Source organism: Protopterus annectens, chromosome 10.part0 (genome assembly GCF_019279795.1).
Source record: "Protopterus annectens isolate FY-2018-M chromosome 10.part0, PAN1.0, whole genome shotgun sequence".
Lineage (NCBI taxonomy): Eukaryota > Metazoa > Chordata > Ceratodontiformes > Protopteridae > Protopterus > Protopterus annectens.
In genome coordinates this window covers 420107306-420124772 of record NC_056744.1, presented here as the reverse complement: position 1 = coordinate 420124772, position 17467 = coordinate 420107306, and the positions used below count along the sequence as shown (strand labels likewise).

At 41.8% G+C, this 17467-nt stretch overlaps 1 protein-coding gene across 1 annotated transcript in view; it reads left to right on the top strand.

The window, feature by feature from the left end:
• Nucleotides 1-17467, top strand: part of CDC73 (cell division cycle 73) — a 2122897-nt gene that overhangs the window by 655549 nt on the left and 1449881 nt on the right. Inside the window, exon 9 of the mRNA XM_044085321.1 lies at nucleotides 16860-16938. Within this exon, the coding sequence (XP_043941256.1) occupies nucleotides 16860-16938 (79 nt within the window). The remainder of the gene's footprint in view (nucleotides 1-16859; nucleotides 16939-17467) is intronic.

Here is a 17467-nt window from a genome sequence, read left to right as displayed (position 1 = left end):
CTCTTCCATCAAAGCTCACCTGTCAGCCATCTCTGTGTCTACCCCTCATTCCTTATCTTGTGTCTTGAGCAGAGGTCAGGTTATTCTCTAAAGGAGGGGTACATCTTAGACCACCAAGGAAGCTCATTAGCCCTCCTTGAGATCTCAAATTTGTGCCTCCCTTTGAACCAACAGTCTCAGCAAACCTTAAATTCTGTACCTGGAAAACTGTTCTACTTCAGGCTCTTTCTTCAACTAGGAGAGTCTGTGTTTCAGGTTGTTATGGTCACCTTCTTTCTTATTTTTCACAAGAACAAGGTGACCTTGAGAATTAACCCTTCATTCATGCCTAAAGTAGTGAATGAACGGTCACGTAACCAGGCTATAAATCCTCTCGACCTTCTTTCCCCACCCACAGAACATGGAGGAATGGTTGTACACTCCAAAGAGGTTCACAGATAATTACAATTCCGTTTGGACAAAACCAAATCAATTAGAAATCTGACCAATTGTCTCCTTTTATGCAATCAAAATTGGGCCAACCAGTGTCTAAGCAAACTGTTGCAAGCTGTAATTCTAAGGTCATCTCCTCTTGGTATTCATATGACTCTGTCATTGTACATGTGGGTGTGAATGACCTGAGACATACCTCCCTGGACTACATGAAGAGATATGGAGGAACTCTTAGATTATGTAGCACAGGCGGGTATGACCCTAGCCCTGAGCCGCATCCTACCATCACCTAGAATACCACCACAGTACAAGCAGAAAATGATTGATTTCAACAATTGGCTAATTTTCTGGTGTCACTCTAAGGGGATCCAGTATCTGCTTGTCTGGCGTGACATGATTGACTGACCTCAATGCTTTGCTAGAGATGGCCTGCATCTGTCACTCCTGGGCTAATGGATACTGGCCAAGGTTCTTGCCACCTCTACAGTACCTTTTTTAGGTGGTGTTCCAAAGACCAAATTACCACCATAACAGCTACAAACAAATGCAATCTGAGCTTTGTTGCTCAACACTAGAAGTCTAAATCTCAAAATGCACTCGCTCGAGGCACTCCTTATAATGGAGAGCATCGACATTTGTGCTGTAACAGAGAACCTGGTTCAAGGCAGCAGAAAGCACCCCTGCACTACCAGACTATCTCATTCCATACCGTTCGGTCCCAGAACCTGGACCGAAGCTCCAAAGGCAGTGGTGTTTCCATATTCATGAAGGATGCGCACACCTCCAGACTTGGTAGCCCAACATAATGCATCAGAGATACTTTAGGTGCAGCTAACATTGGGTAAGACAGCAATTCAGGTCGCAGCCTGCTATAGGTCCCCAACCATGTCCCACGACTCGCACGCCACATTCCTAAGCACCTTGGAGAATATTAGGGTCCAACCTAACACTCTCTTACTAGGCGATTTCAACTACCCCTCCATTAACTGGATAAACTACTCATGTACCAGTACACTTGCCTAATGTTTCCTGGAGTTCATTAATCCCAATGCCCTGGACCACCTCTTTCTTACCCCCATTAGAGGTAGCAACATCCTTTACCTGGTCATTACTAACATGGGCGACCATTGCTATACACCAGTAGTCAGCTCCTCCGTGGTTAGATCTGACCACAAACTTATCAACTTGGAAGTCCATATTCCTCCCACCCCACCCCACCCCACAGCAAAGGTAACCACCATGAAAAACTTCTCAAAAGCTAACTCTGGGATCCTAAAAACAGAGGTGACTAACTTCATGGCACCCATGCAAATGGAGAATAGTTGCGTGACCACAGAGTCATACACCAATAAACTGTACGAACACATACACAAATGCATGAATCTCACCATACCCAATTGAACCAAGACTCTCTTCTCCAAACAAACAAAGCCAATCTGGTGGTCATAAACAAACTCTACAACAGAAGGAGGAAACTGATGCGGAATAACGTGAAGTCCCAAGACTGGAAAAACTCCCTTATCTGCCTCAACAAAAAGTTGAGATCCCTCATCAAATCCTCTAAAGCTAGGTATGAAAACAGAATTGCAGCAGATAGTGAAGACTGCCACAAGGCCTTCTATAGTTATGTAAAGAATCTCCACAGCAATACCCAGAGTTGCTCGGAGCTACTGCACAATGGTACCTCCTATACTGAGCCAACAGATATTGCCAGTATACTGGTCGACAAATTCAGTGCCAACTTTACCCCCCCAAAGGACCAGTCACAATACCAGTAGATTGCCAGGCACCCAGTATTACTGCTGCACAGGTTAAAACAGCACTGTCCAAGACAAGAATACAGCTTCTATGGGACCTGACAGTATCCCTGGTTGTGTTCTACATGAACTACAGAGTGAACTGGCACCTCACTTGTGTGCCCTATTCAGTTACATCCTCACCTCAGGGTTTGTCCTTGCCGAATGACACACTGCTACAGTCATCCCTCTCTTCAAATGAGGAGCTACTACAGACCCTGGGAACTAATGCCCCATTAGCCTGACAAGTCTGATATGCAAAGCTATGGAACACATCATCATGAACCTAATAAACAAGGATATAGACATTCTCCAAACTCTGGATCCCATACAGTTTGGTTTTGTGAAGGGTAGATCATGCCTGCTCAAATTGGTCGACTTCTTTGAGTCCGTCGCCAGAGTTGTGGATGAAGGCAAGATGGATTCATACAGCCTACCTTGATCTGGTCAAGGCTTTTGATACCATTCCCCACTCAGAATCCTAGAAAAACTCGCTAAGCTAGGCATCAACCTCTATATCAATAGGTGGGTTGCAAACTGGCTCACAGAACCCACAGTGTGAAAGTAGCTGACTGTCAGACTGCTGATTTAAGTCACGAGTGGAGTCCCACTCTGTTATGTCCAGGGTCCTCTCCTGTTTGGTATTTACTTCTCTGAAGTCCAGGCCAACATGAAGGGACTCTGGCTGACGACGTTTGCAGACTATTGCAAATCGGGAGCTATTAACTCCCGAAGTGATTTTGACATCCCACAGAATGGCCTCTCTGTGACCAATGACTGGTGTCAGAACCATGGCCTTAAGCTCAATGCCAAAAAATGTTGTCATCCCCTTTGGTAAAACCCCGGCTCACATGAATTACCACATTGATGGTAGTCCACTGAACGTAGAAGGCATTATAAGAGATCTGGGAACACAGGTTGATAGCAACCTCTCTTTTGATCACCACATTGCCACTTTGGTCAGAAAGTCCTTCTATGTGGCACATCTCATTACTAAGGGTTTTGCATCCAGGAAGAAAGAGGTCATTGTCTCCGTCTACTCTTCCCTCATTAGGCCACTCAGAGTACAATGCCCCATTTGGCATGTACCTCAATAGACACTTGCAGCAACTGGAGAGGCCACAAAAGTACCTCACAAAGAGGATCCTAGGCCTTAAACACTTGTCTTATATGGACAGACTCAAAAAACTCCAACTATTCTCTGTCTCATATCGCCTACTTAGAGGCGATTTCTGCTTGACTTACAAAGCCATGTCTGACCCAGCCCTGTTAGAAATGCTACATCTAAAGAAATCCCAGTCCCTCCGCACCACCAGCTCCAGATACCTCAACCTCATTACCGCAATTAACAGAACATGCTGGAGGGACAGGTTCATAACCCAGAGACTGCTCATGCTATGGAACAGACTTCCCATACGTGTCAAGCAGAGCATCTCGCTGACCCTCTTCAAGAGAAATCTTGATGAGTGGATGGGAAACCGAAAATTCACCCTGGGGATAACCCCAGTGGCTGTACTCGACAGAGGCACTGGGAACTAAGGTCGGGTGGCACTATGCCTAGGTAATCCTATGGTTAGGCTTGTAAAAGCCCCAGGTCCATTAGCCTAGTACACACCTATGAACCTATATTTCCTTGCCGTCAAGACTTTTAGCTTATTCTACAAGAGCAGTAGCATCATCTGGGGCCTTCAACAAAGGAGAGAATGCCAGGACCATATTAGAAGCTACCACCTAGTCCTCTGTACAAGCCTTCTATAAACACTAAAGGATTGATGCCTTGACAAGGTCTAGGACTGCCTTCTCAAGGTCTGTCCTTTCGGACATCTTGGACTGTTCTGCAGCTCACTAACCAGCCACCTTTACAGCCCCTTAAGGTGTGGAAATTGGCCATTAATTATGGACACTGCAACAGTGATTTCAGTTGAGACATAGTACAGTTGTGTAAGAACTGACCTTAATAGTAGATGTCTTGATCACTGTTGCAGTATTTTTTCTCACCCTCCTTCCCTGTACTTTCCTTTTCCATAACCTCACTGGTACACTGCATTTCTTCTCCCTCTGTCCCTGTACTGTGAACATCTTCGAAAAAATGGGGCCTCCTTACCACTTCATGCTTTGCCCCACCTAGCTGACCAGTGTCACTTCCAGAGTCTTCAGGCTGATGGCTTGGAGATAGTCTGAGGAATTAGTCGTACATCTGGGAATTACCATCATACAGCTGCCTAGATAATCTTATACTTATGAGTGAAGATCTTATTTATGATCCTGGGTGGATAAAGCTTTAGTATCCCGGCTGGACGTTCACAGCAATAACCAAGTGATTGAGTTCTGCTGCAGTGTTCAGTAGGATGTTTACTGTTATGGCAGTTCTTACACAGCTATACTTTATCCTACCCTCAGTCTGTGTCCCCTTTATTAAGGAAGGCTTGACCCAGGGTAAGGGTACCTGTGCAGTCATTCTGGTTCTGTTTAAATGGTAATGATGCATCACACTGCTTAACCTGCACAGGCAGGTTATTCTAGAGATGGGGAGGCACTGGATAATTGATCTCTCTTGCTCTCTCTTTCTGTCTTTCCATAATGTTCTTTATCTGCTGGTGACGATTAAGGTCACTGGTTGTAGTGTTTGCTGAGCGATTAGGCTTGTGTGAATGAGAGCTCAAGGACAGCAGGGTCTCTAATGGCATGGTAGACGAGGTACAGAGCACCCCTTAAATATCTGTAAGATGATGAGTTAAAGGCGTAGAGCTTCTAGCCTCTCCTGGTAGCTCAGTGTTTTTAAGCATGAAACCTTGTTTCTCTAGGGCTTCTCTAGTTGAACATGTTGAGGTAAGAACATTTTGAAAGGGGACGTTTACTCTTACTGGTCTAATCAGTGGCAAGTATTAGGGAACTAAGACATCTTTAGATCTACATGATATATGCTTGACTGTTAGTTTTAAGTGGAAAGATTTTTCTCACTGCATTTGCCACATGATTGAAGGAACAAGAACCGTCAACTCAGGTCCTTAACATTTTCTTTTAATAGTGGACTATTGTCTAAACTGTATTTTTAGGGTAGGGGGTTGTTTTCCAATTGAAACTGTACTACATTTTTTGTATTTAATTTGAGCCTGTTTTCAGTACACCATGTATTAAGCCCTTTCTGAAGGATACAGGTGTTTAGTTGAGGCTATGACAAATAACCCCTAGTTGGCAGTCATCTACAAACGTAGTTAACTTGGGGTTCTTGGCTGTCGATTTGCAGTGCAGAGAAGTAAATGCTGAAAAGGTTGAGTTTTAGTATGGAGACCCCAGAAAAACTCTTCGGTTTACATTCATACTTTCAGATGAGGCATCTGCCACACAAACTGTGCGAGTTCCTGTCTGTTAGCCAGTTTACTACCCATGTTAGCAATAAGGATGTATGTTTAAAGCATTTAGTTTATTTACAAGTGCCTGCATTGGGTGTGGTATCAAACATTTAAGCTAGGTCAGGATTCGCTGTGTGAACAACACAGCCGCCATCAATGGTGTGCGTTTGACCTTCTCATAGAAGTAGATTTAATAGGAACTCCTCTTTAATAAAGCTGAGCTTTTTTAATGTTAAGCCTGATGAGATTTTTGAGAGCATTGTCGATCAATTTTGTCATGCCCATTGCTTTGCAGATCATACTTGATAGACTTTTGTGTCTAATTACTGGGGTGTGTAGAAGGGGGATCCCTGAGTGCCATCCTCACTCTGGTGTGCCAGAATTTGTGTTCAAATCTTGTGGCTAAGTTTAGGTTAAACAGTTTGAGGAGAGGTTAGGCATGGGTATGCTTTTCACCATTTATTAAACATCCAGGTATGTTATCAGGTCTTATGTAGGAAGTTTTTGGTCATTAATGGCACCTTCTTAACATGTTCTTTGGTGATAAGTGATTCTCTGATACATGAATTTTGGATATATTTTTTTTTCATTTGGGTGAATTTTGCACTATACTTGATTCATTTTTAAAATATCTGTGAGAAATACCCTCCTCTTGGCAGTGTCCCCCACCTGTCATCTTTAACTGTTGGAATTCCCTGCAGGTCAGATAGTTATATACTGCTTTCTTACTTGTTAGAATTAGGGTACTGTTGCTAGTCTGGCCAGGATAAAAGAGACTAACATCTGTGGGTTCTGTTCAAGCTGCTTTATTACACACAAACACATCAGAAATGAGGCTTTGTAACTTAAATGAACTTACAAAAAGACTATCACACTCATACATGTTAACACTCTGGCTGTCCTCCCAAAATGGCACTGCTGTCTGCACGTGCTCAGTATTTTATATGCATGTGCTGCATCTGGAAATGCTTCTTAAACATACATACGCACACACATTGATCTACATCCTCCCTCTATGAATACTATCATTTTGTACAAGGACCATTTCACAATGGCATGCAGTTATACAGAACTAGTCATTGGACATGCAGTCATGCAAAATTAGACACATATAAAACAATTATGTACAAGTTGCTGTGTATTTTACACTAGGTCTGGAAGTACAACCTGATTTTGTAACATAAAAGTCAGAATTGGCTCTAGCAGTGGGTACTGTGTTCAAGGAATGTTTAACTTTGGGGACATCATCAAGAATGGGAATGGATACTGCGACATGTTCTTTGGTATGAACATTGTCAGGGTTGCTCTGAGATTTAGAGTCTGTATCACAGATACGATGCTATATCATCGTTTCTCGTACAGGAAGATGATGTCTGCAGTTTCTCCTGTACTCTATACCCTCAGATTCAACTAAGTAGGATCTCATCTCGGTACATATACCTCTCACTTAACCAATTCGATCAAATCCTTTCACCATTTGCATCCTAACCGGCTCTCCTCCTTTTAATGGATGAAGAAATCTGCTGATTGATTTTATCATAGCTGGACTGAGAAGAACACTTCTTAAAAAGTTGGGCTTTGATTGCTCTGTTTTTTTTTTTTTTTTTTTTAGCATTAGGCACCAAAAACTAGAACTGATGGGCAAGGTTGTTCTGGTTTGCCTAGATTAAAGTCTCTGAGCAGGTGAACCAAATAGATTGTCACTGGGTATATTTCTGAGATTAAGTAAATTCAAGAAGATATCGGAATTGTCACACTTTGACCTCTCCAGTAATTGCTTTGCACACTATACTGCATGTTCAGCAAGGCCGTTGGACTAAGGATATTCAAGACTGCTAGTAACATGGATGAAGTCCCACTTTATAAAAATCCCTGCAGTAATTGACTGGTAAATTGAGAACCGTTGTCAGAAGTAACTGTGTAGACTACCATGGAATGGACTAAGAAATGACATTTCATCTTGGTAATAACATCACTGGTCCTTAGGCAGCAAATTGATCTCAGACCAGTTAAATAAGAGTCTGCCAGCACTAAATAATGTCGACTGTTCCACTCAAATATGTCAGTTGCTACTATTGACCAAGGTAGTTCAGGAATTTGGCTTAGCTGAAGTGGCTTTTTTTGCAAGTCCGGCTTAGTACTGTTGCACACTGAACAAGAAAAAAGCACTTTATCAATGTCTTTTGCTAGAGAAGGCCAAAATACTAGTTCTCTCGCCCTTCTGTTAGTAGAATCAGAACCTGGGTGGCCACAATGCAAAATCTGAATGTGTTCATGTTGTAAGGAAGTAGGAACAATAACTTTTGGACCTTAGAAAATGGTACCATCTTCCATCAGCATCTCATCTCTGTAAGGAAGGTTAGGTTGTACTTGTGGCGGTACACAGGATTGCTTTGCTGGCCATCCTACATTAGTGAAGTGGTTGAGCTTTTGTAAACTTGGATCAGTCTTTGTATTATCTCTCAGCTCATCAAGTCTCGTAGAAAACTTACGCACTTCCAAAGTCAAAATTCACTGCATCAAGCTCTTCCGTGGTGTTTTTGGGTGATCTAGATAATGTGTCAGCCAGATGAAGTTTACCTTTTTGAATAGACCATTTTGAAATTGTACTTTTGCAATTTGAGCATCATTCTTTGTAGTCTTGCTGGCGCTGAATGCACAGGCTTCTTTAAAATAGTAACTAGAGGTTGATGGTCAGTTTCTATCTGGATTACTCGGCCATAAATATAATCATGGAACATCGAACATGCGAGCACAATTGGGAAAAGTTCCATCTCAGGTTGAGCATACTGCATCTCAGTTTGGCTAAGAATTCTAGCTGCATAGGCAACAGGTCTGCCCTCTTGAAGAATAACTGTGCCAAGACTGAACTTTGAAGCCTCACAGGAAGAAACTACTGGTTTGTGGATATCATAGTATGTTAATGTAGGCTGGTTAGCAATTTGCTGTTTGAGATTATGAGATGCTCTCTGGTGGTATTCTAATCATGACCAGGCAGCATTTTTGCATGTCAGCTCTCTTAAGTGCTGATAACTCACTAAAGTCAGGGATAAATTTGCACAAATAGTTAGTCATACCTAGAAAATGCTGTAGAGTTTGGAGTTGGCATCTCAAGAATGGCTGCTTGCTTAAAAGGATCTAGTCATAAGCCTGTACTAGTAAATAAATTACCTGCATAAGTAACTTCTGGTAATCTGAATTTGCACTTCAGAGGCTTGAGCTTTAAATTCACTTCACACGCTCTGTCCAGAACTTTCCTGAGGTTTCTGTTATGGTCTGCTTCACCATTACCTCCAACCAGTAAATCAACTGTTACTGCACATGGGTAGCCTGAAAAAATTGCTCCATTGCACGTTGAAAGACTTCACTGGCAGAATTTATTCTAAAAGGCATCTTGAGGAATCTGTATCTACCAAATGGGGTACTGAATGTAGTCAGTAGTGAAGATTTGCAATCAAGCATCACTTGCCAAAATGAACTCTCTGCATCTAAGATAGAAAAAACAGTAGCATTTAGCATGAGGGTTGCAATCTTCTACGCATAGGATGATGAGGTCTTTTTATTGCCTTGTTGTAGTCTCTTGGATCAGTGCATATTCTGATTTCATCTGAATATTTCTTATGAGCAGCTACCATGGAAGATACCTACTCAGTTAGTTCTGTGACTGGACATATATCACACCTTGCTGCACCATTTTGTCTAACTGGACCTTGACTTTGTTCTGAATAGCTATTGGAACTCTCTTTGCTAGTCTGACCACTGGACTGACCTCTGGATTCACTTTCATGGAGTGCACAACTGGAAGTTTGCCTAGCTTGTCGTCGAAAACAGCATTCTCTGAGAAAATAGTGTCAGTAAAGCCGGAACTGGGACATGTGCTTGCATGATGGACCTCTTTGGTAAAAGAAATCAGTTTCATTCTCAAACGGTCTCCGAAGACTTAATAACTTCACAGGTCTTCTGACTACATGAAATTTCAAGCTGTACCTGTTCCCAACTACATAGCATGAAAGCACTATTATGCTATGCTAAGTTTTTTAGGCAAACTTCAAAGGACAAAACCACCACCGTAACAGGTACAAGCATGCAAAATCTGAAGGTAATGCTACTCAATGCTAGAAGTCTAAACCTCAAAATGCACTCTCGAGGCACTCCTAAAAATGGAGAACATCGATATCTGTGCAGTAACTGAGACCTGGTTCAAGGCTCCAGAGAGCACCCCTGCAATACCAGGCTACAACTCTTACCACACTTTTTGGCCACCAAACCAGGACTGAAACACTAAAGGTGGAGGAGTGTCAATATTCACCAAGGATATTTACACCACCAGGCTAGTTGGCCAACGCAATGTATCTGAAATTCTCCAGGTGCAACTAACACTAGGTAAGACTGCAGTCCAAATTGTAGCTTGCTACAGATCCCCCACCATAACCCAAGATTCTCACTACACCTTTCTAAACATACTGGAAAATATTAAGATAGAACCAAACACCCTAATACTGGGTGATTTTAACTACCCTGCCATTAACTGGGAAAACTACTCGTGTCCCAACACCTTTGCGCAACGGTTCTTGGAATTCATAAATTCCAACGCCCTGGATCAAGTAATCCATAGTCCCACCAGGGGCTCCAATATCCTAGACCTGGTCATTACCAACATGGGAAATCAATGCTCCATACCTATGGTCACCCCCTCGTTAGTAAAGTCTGACCATAAGCTAATCACCCTTAACATCCACATCCCACCCCCACCCCCCCAGTAAAGAAACCACCATAAAAAAACTTCTCCAAAGCCAACTTCATGCTACTCAAGTCAGAAGTGTCAAACTTCATGACACCCATGCAGACGGGAACTGAAAGTTCAACTGCTGAATCCTACACTAAGGCACTGTACGAGCACATCCACTCATGCATGAATCGTGCCATCCCAAATAGAACCAAAATGCTCTCATCCAAAAAAAGGAAGTCAATCTGGTGGTCCCCTGCCATAAACAAACTTTACAACAAAAGGAAGAAAGTTTTGCAGAAGAGAGGAAAATCCCAGGATGCAAAAAACTCCCTTACTAGCCTCAGTAAGAAACTGAGATGCCTCATAAAATCCTCCAAAGCTAGTTACGAAAATAAAATTGCCAAATATTCCAAAGACCACCACAAAGCATTCTATAACTGTCAAGAATCTAAATGGCAATGCTCAGATCTGCTCTGAGCTAAAACAGAATGGCATTAAATATACTGATCTGAAGGATATTGCCAATATCCTGGCAGATTGATTCAGTGCCAACTTCACCCCCCTCTCACCCCCTGAATGGCCCGTCTCAATACGGGAAGATTGCCAAATTCCAGTAATAACGGCCACACAGGTACAAAACACACTCAAGAATACAGCATCCATGGGACCAGATGACATCCCGGGCTGTGTACTACATGAACTACAATATGAACTGGCACCTCACCTAAGTGTCATGTTTAATCATAGCATCACCTCAGGTTTCGTGCCCACTGAGTGGCACAGAGCTACAGTTATCCCAATCCACAAGGGGGGGATCCACCTTGGATCCCGGAAACTACCGTCCCATCAGTCTGACAAGCCTTATCTGCAAGGCCATGGAGCGTATTATCATGGAACTTATAAACAAAGACATTGGCAACCTTCAAACACTGGACCCCACCCAGTTTGGGTTCATGAAGGGCCGATCTTGTCTCCTGAACCTGATTGACTTCTTTGAATCAGTCTCCAGAGCCATGGACAAGAGTAAGGTGGTCCACACAGCCTATCTAGACCTTGCCAAGGCCTTTGACACCATCCCCCACTCTGGAATCATAGATAAACTTACTAAGTTGGGCATTAATCCCTATGTCACCCAATGGGTTGCTAAATGGCTTACTGATAGAACCCACACTGTAAAAGTAGCCGACTCCAAATCCAGTTCCAGACAAGTGACAAGTGGAGTACCTCAGGGTTCAGTCCTGGGGCCGCTCTTGTTTGGCATCTACTTCTCTGAAGTGCAGGTCAACACTAAGGGACTCTGGCTAACAAAGTTTGCAGATGACTGCAAACTGGGAGCCATTATTGAATCCCAAATGATGTGGATACTCTACAAAAGGGCCTTACAGAAACAGATGCTTGGTGCCAGAGCCATGGGCTCAAGCTCAATGCCAAGAAATGTATTGTTATCCCCTTTGGGAAAAAAAACATGTATCCATGAATTACCATATAGGTGGCAGTACACTAAACACAGAAAGTGTGATAAGAGACTTAGGGACACAGGTGGACAGTGGTCTCACCTTCAATAACCACATCACCACAACAGTCAGGAAATCCTATGTGGCACACCTCATCACGAAGGGCTTTTCATCCAGAAAAAAGGAGGTCATTGTCCCACTGTACTCATCCCTCATTAGACCCATTATAGAATACAACGCCCCATTTGGTATGTACCTCTCAAGACATCTGCAACAACTGGAAAGGCCTCAGAAATACCTCACTAAAAGAATCACAGGCCTAAAGCAGATGGCCTACGCTGACCGCCTTAAAAAACTCCAGCTATACTCTGTCGCATATCGTCTACTCTGAGGCAATCTCTGCTTAACATACAAGGCCATGTCAAACCCAGAGCTGTTGGACATGCTACACTTAAAGAAATCCCAATCCCTCAGAGCTACACGCTCCAGGGATCTAAACCTTGCCATCACAATAAACAAAACATGCTGGAGGGATAGGTTCCTGACCCAGAGACTCCCCAGACTCTGGAATAGATTGCCCATACATGTCAAGCAGAGTGCCTCTTAGGACCTCTTCAAGAGGAACCTTGACGATTGGATGGGAGAAAGGAAATTCACCCCAGGGATCACGTCAGTCGCCCTGCTAGACAGGGGTCCAGGAAAGTAAATAATGTGGGAAGAAATAGCCAGGGAATTCTTATGGCTAGACTTGTATAGACCCTAGGGCTGATAGCCTAGTACCAGCCTATGAACCTATGCCTTCGGTTTGAATCTCTTCACCTCCATAAGCAGCAAGCTTCGTACAATTGGCCAAATGAAGTTGCTCACCAACCTTCACTTTAGCAAATGTTTCTGCTGACATCACATTACATTTTGAACCGGTGTCTGCTTTGAGCTGTGTGGGTTTACCATTAATCACAATCGGGACAGTACAAAATGCTTTGTTCTTTGCCAGCAAATGTACTGCATTAACCTTTTCACCGACCACTGATGCACCATCTACATAGAAAGTAGGGATGCAGCTCTCTACGTGATCAACTTGCTTTTTTGAGTAACCTTTCTTAACTGATTGAGGCTTGCTTGATTTACAGAACCTTTGAAAATTATTACATTTTTTACACTTGTGGCATTGCTGACCAAGTCCGAAGCACTTCTCTCTTTTAGACTCATAATTGGCTCCACAATTACGACAGTTAACAATAAGACTTGACTTTGGGTTTTGCTAACTCACCCTTGTACTGCCCTTTTTGCAGAACTAGTCTTGGAACTTGCTAGAGAGTTATGGGTTCTTCCAGGAAACCCCGCAGAGGTTGCTGCTGCCATGTACTTAGACCTATTTCTGTATGTCACGTGTTGCATGCTATCGACGTTTGCTCTAGAGGCTATTGAAACCATGCTCTTATCACTTCAAGTATACTTGTGTGCCTTCCTGTGAGCTCATGGATTTGGCAAATCTTTATGGCTTTGCTTAACGTTAAATCACTGTCGCGAAGCAAAGTCTTTCTCACTGCAGCACTATTAACACCACACACAAGCCTGTCCTTTATTAACTCACCTTTCAAGTCACTAAATCTACACGTTTTGACCTTCTTTCTCAAGTCAGTGATATAAGCTGCAAAAGTTTCACCAGGCTTTTGGTCTTTTGTATAAAGTAAGTGCCTCTCTAATGTAACATTTGTGTGGGGTTGCACATTATTGTAAATTTACGTTTTAAGCACTGGGGGGGGTGCACCCTTAATTCAGCTGGTACTACAATATGGCATTTTTTCCCCCTCTCCTGCATATACTGCCAGTGCATACACAAATAAATGCTCTTTCAGTGGCTTCTGACCCAGCTAAGTTGAGCAAAATGAATGCCCTTGTACATGGATCTTTGTCAGAAAAAGTTGCTTGTATGAAAATATTGTATTCCCGCTCAATACTCTCCAATTGTCTGCTATGTTATGATCAAACACAAGTGGACTAGGCCTGCGAAATGCCTCTGCCATCTCAACACTCAGTGGAGAAGATACTTGAAATATGTATGCCAGCACTTTATGCCAGTACCTGTAATTAAGCCCAGTAGGACAACAAACTCTTTGAAATAACTGCACTTTGTCAAATAAGTCTCCGTAGCACAAGAACACTTTGAAATCACTGTACTTTTTGAAACCACTCATCTGTGTAAGAAATACTTTGAAACTTTAACTTTCTTGGGTGGCGAAAGCCAGGGAGCCTTGTTGGCTAGACTTGCGTAGGCCCTTGGGACGATAGCCTAGTACCTACCTATGAACCTAAATAACTGTACTTTGCGAATAAACTGTACACAGATGATAAAGCTCAGAGTAAGAAACACTTCAAATGAATGCACTTTACAAAGAAGAGCCTTTCAAAATGGCTGTACTTGGCGAAATAACTGCACAGTGTAAGACACTTTGAAATAGCAGCACTTTGCGAATAAATGTACACAGCACAAGAAACTTTTTTAAATGGCCATACTTTGCAATATAACTGTACTTTGCACACAGCAAACTCATTGAAATAATTGCACCGTAATAAAGCACACACACTGCAAACACTTTGTGCACACTGAGATACTTCGAACAACTCTAGTTATGCTTTGAATGGCCTTGATCAATAAAAAATAGTTTGTGCCCAAACACTGTTTTTTACTTAAAAAAAAAAAAAAAAAAAAAAAAAAAAACATGCAGTCCCCTTGGTTTGTAAGCTTAATTTGCCCTTTTTATTGTACTCATTATGCCCTTTTAATCTCTTATCATGCTCATTATACTTTTCTTGTGCCCATTTTACTTTAAACATGCTCGTTATGCAAACCAAAGGTAATTCTGAGCACCACATGAATATCTCTGCTAGTTTTTTCAAATATCATAGTTTCGAATATTTTGTTTAATAATGCATTTTGTGCCTTTTATTTAATTAATAATACATTTTGTGCTACTTGTTTGATTAATAATACGTTTTGTGCCTTACAAATGTGCCATTTCATTTTTTTTGCCAAATCTTTTGTGCAGTTTTTTTTTTGTTACCTTCAGTTTGTTTCTGGCCCTTTTTTGTTTGTCTGAGCTCAGTTTCACTCAGCCAGCTTAATCTTCCTTCACCTTCAACTCTGCACCTCATGGCTTGAAGAAGTTGCTTTCTTAATCCCAGTTCTGACACCATGTCACTTGTCTGGTCAGGATAAAACAGATGAACATTCGTGGGTTCAGATCAAGCAGCTTTATTGCACACAGACGCACACAGAGATGCACTTTATAACTTAAATTTAAATAAAGTTATAAACAGACTGACTACCACATTCATACATGTTAACACTCTGGCTGTTTTCTCAAAATGGCACTGCTGCCTGCACGTGCTACATCTGGAAATGCTTCTTGAAGGTACATACACATACTCTGATCTACAGGTTGTACATCAGACATAATTGCTGTATCGAAGGATTTGGCTTTGGTACCTTGGGTGAATGTAAAGGTTATTTGGAGAGAGAACCCAGCAGTTTGGAATAATAGTACAGTGGTCAGTAGGACATCTGCTGTTATGGTAAGTTCTTGCACAACTGTACTTTACCCTCTTAGAAAAGAGCTGAAGTGCTTATTAATTCCCATCTTGGACAAGGACCTCCAATGCTTTTTCATCCCACCTAGAAAAGAGCAGTCCATGACATGGCCATCAGTTAGGCTGTCATGGCCTTTCTTGTTTTTGTAAATACAAGTCCCTGACTTGCTTCCTTTGTGATGATATAAGCACCGGTGTAACAGGGAGAGCTGCTAATGCTTCTTCACAGGAGCATATGCACCCTGCACATGTGTCCTGCCAAAACTGCCAGCCCTGTGGTATGGGTAGCCATGCCTATGGCCCCCCGCAATCATCTTTATGTTTCTGAGACCATCTTTTGACTACTTATGGAGGGGCAGAAAGCTGAGGCTGTAGTACTCTAACATCTGAGCCACTAACCAAACACTAGTCATTTGAAGGCACCCGCAGAGCTCTATCCCTCAGAGCTACAGACTAAAGTATTTCGGCTTTCCCAGTTAGGGGTTGCTACAGCTGATTTTTGGTCCACTTATGATTGGCAGTAATTTTTACAGTGTCAAGTTGCCAGCCCGGCGCCCAACCTTCAGAAAATGCACACCTACACACACATGCACCTACCTGCATGTCTTTTAAATTTCAGTTGAGCGCTACAGGTGTTGTATTTTTTCCCTGTTGTGTGTTGAAATTAACAATCCTAATGAAAGTCATCTTTATTGTTTTGAGATCAAATCTGTTCCATTTAGTATTTTTACTTGATGCTGTTTTTAACACCATTTATATGTTTAGGTGAGTGTTTTTCAACCCATTTGAATTTAAACTGTTATCCATATTGATTATTTGCTCTACTGCAAAGTGTTAGATATTTCTGAGAACTACATTTTCCAGTTCCTTGCCTACAAGATTCTTCATCTTTAGCAGCTTTGCCTACAGTATTTTGCCCCATAGACTTTGGTCTGAAACTGACGTATTTAGAAATGTTTTTGTCTCCTTATTTTATGCTGGTGTGCTTACGGAAATACATTTCCCTTGGTATTCTGAAAATTACCAGAGTAATGCTTGCTAGTCAGTGTATCTTACCAAGATATTGCTGTACAGAGCAGTGGTTCTGGTCACATTAAGACCAGCTCTGTCTAAGCATTACCTGCTTATCTGTGCAGATCATATTCTTATGATTTGCATTGTTCATAAAGAACTGTTGTCATCACAATTTTGCTAGATTTACATCAGGGAACAAAAATGTGTGATGGTTTGTAATTCAGAAGGGACATGGAGTGGGATGCTTTCTACCAATAACAATGTAGTAGTCCTAATGTCATAAGTGGAGCAATAATAAATGTAGAGAATTCAAGCGTGCTGTAGAAAGTGAAGTCCAAGTCTAATGTGTGTAGTTTCCTGAAGACGCAACCAAATTGAGCAACGTTTAAAAAAGACGTATTGCTTTCGTTAATTGATGTGTTCTGTGAAATAGGACGGAGTCTGTTTTGCTTTGTCAGTAATGTTGTTTTTTTTTTGGATATTTTAATAGGATTCAACATTAAGGCCTAAGCAGCCAGTACCTGCCGCATACAACAGATACGATCAGGAAAGATTTAAAGGAAAAGAAGGTAAAATGATTGTGTTCTTCTCATTTGTTAAGTCATTATAAGTAAGAGTGGTTTTTACTTGCGTACATGGTGAAGCTGTCACAACACCTTTTGCACTGTAGCAATTTAAATAGGTTTGCGTTTAACTTGCATAAAAAGAAAGTAAAGATGTGAACTGAACTTAACCAAATTTTTGTCACCTTCTGCATTTAGTGAACAAACCAATATTATCGTTATGCTGCTGCTTTTGGATGTCTGGTATCATGCTGCACAGTGTTATAATTTGTTTTTGTTTGACCCATGTAACATTGTTTTGTGATTATTTTATGCCATGAAAGAAGTTGGTAATGGCTGAAAAGCCCCAGGCTGCTATTTCATGTAGTCTCCGAGTTTGTAAGCTCATTTGCAGCAGTGGTCATGTTTAAGTGCATGTCAATCCCATTTACAGTGGATATAAAAAATGTACACACCCCTGTTAAAATGCCAGGTTTTTGTGATATAAAAAAATGAGACCACAATAAATCATTTCCAAACTTTTCCCACCTTTAAT